The sequence below is a fragment of the Talpa occidentalis genome, unplaced genomic scaffold, assembly GCF_014898055.3.
Source record: "Talpa occidentalis isolate TD23 unplaced genomic scaffold, MPIMG_talOcc4v2.1 talOcc4.3, whole genome shotgun sequence".
Taxonomy (NCBI): Eukaryota; Metazoa; Chordata; class Mammalia; order Eulipotyphla; family Talpidae; genus Talpa; species Talpa occidentalis.
In genome coordinates this window covers 92,662,914-92,670,595 of record NW_023603184.1, presented here as the reverse complement: position 1 = coordinate 92,670,595, position 7,682 = coordinate 92,662,914, and the positions used below count along the sequence as shown (strand labels likewise).

At 41.4% G+C, this 7,682-nt stretch overlaps 1 protein-coding gene across 1 annotated transcript in view; it reads left to right on the top strand.

Annotated features, from left to right (window-relative positions):
- Positions 1–226: 226 nt before the first annotated feature.
- The window catches only part of LY75 (lymphocyte antigen 75), a 121,895-nt gene continuing 114,439 nt past the window's right edge, over positions 227–7,682 (top strand). Inside the window, 2 exon segments of the mRNA XM_054699771.1 lie at positions 227–372; positions 5,807–6,178. Of these exon segments, the coding sequence (XP_054555746.1) occupies positions 279–372; positions 5,807–6,178 (466 nt within the window). The 5' untranslated portion in view covers positions 227–278.

The following is a 7,682-nucleotide window of genomic DNA, read 5'->3' as shown; positions in this document are numbered from 1 at the left end:
CCTCAAAACTCCCTCCGCGCGTCGGGGTGTGTTTGGCCCCACACAGGTGCGCAGACCGCCCTGCGCGTCACCTTCCCGCTTGCCGTGCCGTGCCCTGCCCCGCCCAGCCCCTCCCGGGACCGCACAGCTGCATATCGGATTGGCTGGGGGGGCGGGGCGCGGGGCGGGCGTCCGGGGAGGCTTCGGCAAAGTCTCTGGCGGGGTGAGCTAGGTGCTCCGGGACGGGTGGGTGCTCCGTGCGCCCGATTGCCAGGTTGGACCGCCTGGGCCCGCTCAAGATGAGGACGCGCTGGGCGACCCCTCGCCGTGCGGCGCAGTTGCTTGCGCTGCTCCTCGGGTACTTAGTGCTGGCGGAACCCGCTGGCAACACAGGTAACCGTCGGTGCGTCGGTCCGCAGGCCAGCTGGGGGCCTCCACGCAGCCAGCTCCGCCGACGGGGCTAGATCGGGGCCGCCCTTCGGGATCACGTCACCTCTTGCTTAGGGGTCTGGAATCGGACCTGTGAGCCCAAGGGAAGATGTGAGGAGACGCGTTCCAAAGCCACTAGGGGCTGGGGAGCGGGCAGGGTGGGGCGTGGGGAAGCAAGAGGGTCCTCTAGATGGGGGGCGCACGTCGTCTTTCCTGGAGGGAAGGGAGGGCTGACTTTTCTGTGCCCGCTGTGCATTTCAAAAAGGAAGTCAGGTTAAGCCTTGTCTCCTGCGTGACCACGAAGATCACTATTAGGGTGATAGTGATCACTATTAGGCCTCTTCCAATTGAGCATCAAGCCTTTCGTCTAATTGACTTATCAGCTCCAAACCCCCTGAGGTCTACGGTCCCAGGGTGGAGCCTATCGGTGGCTTGCCTTGAGACCTGCCGCTCATCCAAAAAGCAGAACCCAGGCAGAGGCCCTTAGCTGATGCTCTGGGTAGTGTCAGACCCACCATACTCTGGCAGGAACCGGTTTGCTTTTACTTTCTTTTTTGCTATGGCAGATACTGTGCTAAGGACTTTGTCTCTTATTCTGGCTGCCCAATGAGCAATCAGTGGGCTATCCCCACCTACCATTTTTATTATTTGTCTACATGAGGAAGTAAAAGATGGCCAGCTTGCTTGTGGTTTTTGTTTTCTTTGTAGCTGAACTGCTTCAATTAGACTTTCTTCACAGAACGGTAAGTTCCAAAGAAAGTAAGTGGAATCCCCCTATCTACATCAGGAACCCTTTAGTGGACTTTGCTCTACTTTACATTTCTCCATTCTTCTTTGACCCTCTGTGTTGGGAAATACCAAAGATCTTTTATTACTGTAAGAATTCTATTCTGCCTGCCCCACACTTCAGGTAGGAAAATTTCGTTGCAGCAGCTGGTCAAAACATACTAACCATTCAATCACTAAACTCTTGGTTTCCATGAGTCTCTGCTTTAGTCCTGTCTGTTTTGTCTCCGCCACAGAACATAAGGTTTCCTTAATTTTTGCAATCTCTACAATCTCTGTTCTTTCTTATCAATCCAAAGCAAAGAACGTTGGCTTAACTCCATCCTCCCTGTACCCAGTCATCACAGGTATTTGTTTCCCGGCATCCTTCCTCAACCTTAGCAGCTCCTCTGGTCAGCTTTTTCACACCCTCATACCACACTTGTGGCTCTGGTAATGCATACACTGAAATTCTGAAACTCCAGTCACTTGGATAGCTTGTTTGGCAATGTGTCAGCTTCACCATGCTGAGAGAAGCATGCACCTTGTCATGTGCTAGAGGCTAGGTTTGTGCAGGTGGTCTCTGTTGCTTAGATGCAGGAAGAGTGCCTCTGTGTCCTTGGGGGGATGCCAATTGCTTACTTTTTGCCTCCTTGGAGAGCTAAGTGTTTGAAGTAAACCAATCCTTAGGGAGTCCCACAGCACCCCATCTGAACTCCACGACTTCGTGACTCCAAGTAGACTGCCATGGATCTATCACATAAGAACCTGTTTTTAAACAAGCAAAAATGTCTGAATCTTAACTTCTCTACTTGCATCTGTGCATTCAGCATGCATTGTAGGAACTCCTCAAAATGCTTAATTGTGTGGGTTCTGGAAATTCCCTTGTGTCTAAAATTATTGCAGTCTTCATCCCTCATGCCTTCCCAGGCCCTCTTCCTCTCCATTTGTCTGTGGTTATAAAATGTTGATATTCAGCTTTTCTTTGAAATGTGCAAAGCTCTTTGGTTTTGGGCTTGTAAGACAGGAGTTAGTGATCAGAAATATGAGATAGTTACCTTGATGGATGTGGGCATATTGAAATTCATTTTCCATTTATTATTCTACCTAGCAATTTCCTCTGAAGTAACAATAGAATACTTATATAAAACAACATATAAGACGTGCTACTAGGGGTGGTAAGGCTTCTTTTCACCAACTTCTGCCTTTTATACTTGTCCCAATAATGTATTTAAGGGTAAACATTAACATTCTATTTAGTGCCAGAATAGGGTTATAAAGTACACAGGATGCAATATAAGGCTATCGATAAAGAAACTGTTTTCTAAATTACTCTGTAGTTACCTTTTCAAAGGATAATACATGTCATAAATATTTTATATTTAACAAATTTTCTAAATAAGAAATTATTTTCACATTTTCTCACTCCTTGTTCCCACACTTCAACCTACCATACCACTCTTCATACCTACTAGTGGGGCCACTGAGACAAGACTAGGGCAGTCTAAATCAGCACCTGCACAGAGTAAGGAGAGTTATGGGGCTTGTTGCAAAAGAACAGTATTCTCCCTAGCTTTCATTATGTATCTATGTCTGCAAATACATTATGTATGAAGGCTAACAACAAGTTTCCTTAAATATCAGTAATTATTGTCTGTGATAAATGACCACTAAAGTTGTCAAACATTGATATTACATACTTGATTTAAATAATGATTTAGACTCAAGAAAGCATTTAAATCTTAGATGTTGCAATTAGGTAAGGTGTTTCACAGCTCCCCTTTCACATAGCTACTTCATGCTACTCCGCACCTCTTCCTGTAGCTGTTCACAGTTCCTACAAGCTTGTTAAATCTGCAGGTGTCCCAGTTACAAAACATAGAGTAAAGCGGACTGGATCATTTATTTTTTCTTCCAAAGAATATTTATAAAGCAGCACTGTCTCCTACATGAACATGCCCAATACAGTTGGGATGAGAATGATCTTAAGTACTATTAGCATTAGCATAATATAATAAAGATGTGGGTATCTGTTCAAAAGCAATATGCAGTAGTGAAGTTAGCAAACTTTTAAAATCCAGACTTTTAAAACCCAGAAGAAGACTAGGAAAACTGTTATATGGAAGCATAGAATGGTAGTGCTGGAAGTGGCTTAGCTATCTTATACTAAGCCACTGCTTTCTTCTTACATTTATATATACAAAGACACTGGAGAAACTTAGCAGCTTGTATATTCAGGCCTCTCAGCTAACTGATAGCAGAAACCCTATTTAGGACCTCTAATTCCTTATTCCATTGCTCTTTTCTTTATGCTAAGCTGGAGCTAATTCATTGTGTTCTGCAAATGTAACTTGAAAAAATTAGAACCTTAAATTGCCAGGATAGACAAAACTGCTGCTTGCCCAGTTCATCTGTTTAGGGTGAAGGGGCACAAATTATAATGTCCAGGAAAGAGAGCAGAGACTATAGAGTACGAGAGGGTACTCTTATCTAATCTACAGAGTAGATAAGGCAAAAGTGGCAGCTAACCATTCTCCCACTGCAACAAACTACTTTTTTCCTGCAATGATTTCTGATACTTTGGAACACAAGCTTTATTTGGGAGAGGTGAGAGAGAATGATTGGGAAAGAGAGATAGGAATCTGAGTGGAACGGCATTAGAGCAAATAAGAGCAACAATCTTCTAAGACAGTATATTTTCCTTTTTTGTGAACTATCCTCCCCATAAAGTGATGTCAAAGAGAAGTGGGGGTGGAAGCTGCAACGGCAAACACACTTAGCTGCCACCCTATAGGATGTTCTAAATTAGAGCTCTGAAAGCATAAATAACTTAAAGTTTTAAAGGATGTTGTTTTTATTCCTGTTGTTTATCTTGCTGCTGCTGTAATTAAAACAAAAACTTCTGTTCAAAGTAGTAACTGGAATAGGACCTAATTTTATAGTTGTTATTAACGTGAAAGTTCCTCTCGTATCCTTGGTATGAGGCATTTCCCCTCAAGTTCTTGGTATTAGAATTTTTAACGCTGAAAACCTATAAATTATTATTAGAAAAGGTGTTTAGTGTTAGTGAAATCAGTTATTGTAAAGCTGGCATCAAAATGAAAGCAGTTTGGGCAACCAAAGTTTCACAGATCCTTCTGCTAATGGCTTTGGGTTTTTTGTTGTTGTTGTTATTTGTTTGTTTAAGATTTATTTATTTATGCATAGAAGAACTGGGGTGTAGGCCAGATGTGCAGAGGGTAAGAAGATTCACCAGAGACAGAGTGGGGAGCAGAACAGGCAGAAATACTGAAATATTGAAATACACTGCTGAAATACACTGCTTAGAGGAGCTGCAGACAGGACAGGTGAGGTCTGCTGTGCCATATGTGGGTTAGTTCCCCGGCCAGGGACTGAACTCAAGACACAGTGGTGCTAGCATGATAGTGCTGAGACTAGCATGATAGCACTGAGACTTAACCCCTACACCACAAAGGAGGCCTTGAGCACTTTGTTTCTTTAACAATGATTGTTTAAGTTTGTCTTAAATATTTCAACTTTACTTACATCAACATGATGTTCTGTGCCAAAACTACAAAAAAATTTTCTTTGTAAAAGCATTAATCAAATTGTTCCATTGTACTTTGTTGTAACAAATGTGAATCCTGCGCTACAGAATCAAGAAAAATGCATTACTTTATTTCCATTAAACTAAATTAAATATTATTCTGCGTTCTCATTCCACCAGCTTAACAAAACTTCAATATCTTTCTTTGCAGAGAGAGGTCTTTCCCAGCTCATGCAAAATTCCCTAGGACACTTGAATCCTCAGCGCACACTGGTTACTTTTAAGTTTCCCTTTGTTCAGATCTACTGGATCTTTAATCCAGTGGCTTAGGTGATTCCTGGAGCTCAAGTTTGGCCTTCCTAAGTGAGTCACACTGTCAGTTATCCCAACCCTTCTGCAGGGGCTTCCTGTTACCACCCCAGAGGTGCTATGATGGCGTTGGCCACAAGTCCCTCTACCCCAGGAATCCAGATCTTCGTGTCTTCTGACCCCTTTATCCCACTTTTCTACTCTGCCTCCTCGTAAGTCTCACCTTCTTTGAGAGACTTAAGGTCATGTAATAATTTACCATGCCATAGTAGCTAACGTATTAGCAAGACAGAGTTCTCCTAAATAGGCTCAGGGTATTTTTCACTGATGGCAGTTCACCTGTCTGAGGAAGATGACAACATTTTCATCTTGTTAAGTAAGAGGGGTAGGGTATATCCTTCATGGAATAGCAATAACAAATGTGTGTACTATTCTAAGTGCTTTGCATGTATGAACTCACTTTATCTTCATATCTATTGTATGAAGTACTATTTTACAAGGGAGGAAACTGAGGTGCGGAAATTAAATGTGGCTGTTCATATGGCTAACAAGTAGCTGAGGCAGACTATGAGCCCAGGCAGACTTGCCCATGCCCTTACCCACACTGTATTGCCTCTGTAACTGTCACTGTCCTCTGCTCTTGTGTAATATGTCAGTTTATGCCCCTTGAAGGTGGGAATGGTTCAGTGGTACTCAGACAATCCTTAGCAAAAGGCCCCAAAATGAATTGACCACATAATTCAGAATCCTGAAACATCTTTGTCTTTCTTAACTCAGGTAATGAGCCATTCACCATTGTCAATGAAAACACTGGCAAGTGTATCCAACCACTGGATGGCTGGATAGTAGCAAAGGACTGTGACAAAACCAAGGATATGTTATGGAAGTGGGTGACCCACCATCGACTCTTTCATGTGCAATCCCAGAAGTGCCTTGGCCTAGATATCACCAAACCCATGGATACCTTGAGAATGTTCAGCTGTGACTCCCGTGCCATGCTATGGTGGAAATGTGATCACCGTTCTCTGTATGGAGCTGCTGGATACAATTTAGTTCTGAAGGATGGACATGCCATAGCAAGCACAAGTTCATCTGATTTCTGGAAGAAAGGAGGTTCAGAGGAAAACCTGTGTGACCAGCCTTACTATGGTGAGTATTAGAGGGGGATTTGACTCATTTGCTATTGTGTTTAATAAATGTGGCATTGAAAATGAATACAAATAAAGCCTTAAAATGGTAAAGCAGTGAGCTAGCATTTAGTTCTAGGCACTGTACAGTAATGTCAGCTATCTCTGTGTAGTGGGTGTTATTCACACATTTTTTTACAGTTAAGGCTAGGAGAGATTGTCAGAAGTTAGGCAGTCATTCTGTGGCAGGCCAGAAAAAACTCTGATACCTGAGCATGTGCATCTCTTATGATTGCATTATTCTAAATGCCGTAAAAGGAAATGTTAAAATAACAGGAAATCCTTCCTATGAAATACAAGTCAAATTATCTAGTAAAATTTAAAAAAGAAAGAAAAAGACTTAAAGAAAATATATTTTTCCTTGTCTGCTGTTTTTAATATAATGGGAAGTTTTAAAGTACCTCATGTGGGTTCATTTATTTTTATTTTTGGCGTGGTTATCATACTCTGATGTTTGTATTTATTATTCAGCATTTTGAGAATAGACTTTTCTCAGTTGCTTCCAAAAATAAATATATGAATGTTGCCTTTGGGGATTATCTTGATTATAACCTTTGTTTGGAGTCTAGAGACTGAATTACAACAAATTTCCAAGATTAAAAAGAATAAGTAGATTTATTTTTTGAACTTCTAAATGCTATTAGCTATCAGCCAAATGAATCTTCTTTCATCATGTTGCCCTAAATTACATCAAATGTTGATATATATATCAAAGTCCTGACTAGTTCCTCATCTTTGCTTGTCTCTGTAAATTTATATAGTTTTACAGAGATTTTCCTCTTCTCTTAAAACTCTTTTAACTTTGACTTCCCATCATTCCCACTATCTGCACATATTTTTCTCCAAGAATAACCTCTTTCTATTTCCCAGAGAAGATACAACAGCTTCTGATAATGTCAGGTTCTAATGTTAAGGGGAAATTCTAGATAGAGATGGGGGTTTCCTTTTCTCCAGTCCTTGAGTACAAGGAAACAATTCTAGTTTCTGTTAGTCATCTTACTCCTAACCTTAAAAAAAAAAAAATGCTTTCTGGATAGCACTTAATGGTAAGTTTAAATTTTGTGCTACAAAAGCCTTTCTCTAACTTGGCAGCTTATGGAAAATATGGACCCAAACAAAATGCCTTTTGAACTTGATTTTATTGGTTTCATTGTGTTCATTTATGCCTCAAAAGGAATTATTTTCTTGTCAGGACTCTTTCTCCTGCTTTTAATTCCTTTGTTGTTGTTGTTGTTGAACTGCTTTTTAGGCTTTTATTTCAGCACAGAAGTCATTTATTGGTTAGATGATACCTTGCCTCAACATTGTGAATCCTTTTTGTACTCTATAATTTTGCACACTAAGGTCAAAGACAGTTATACACACCACACTGGAATCACTGCACATCCTCCTTTTAATGAAGTGTGACTCTCCTCCTTGTCCTACTAGTGCGATCTGTCCTGATTTCCAAGGTGCAAGGGTCTCTT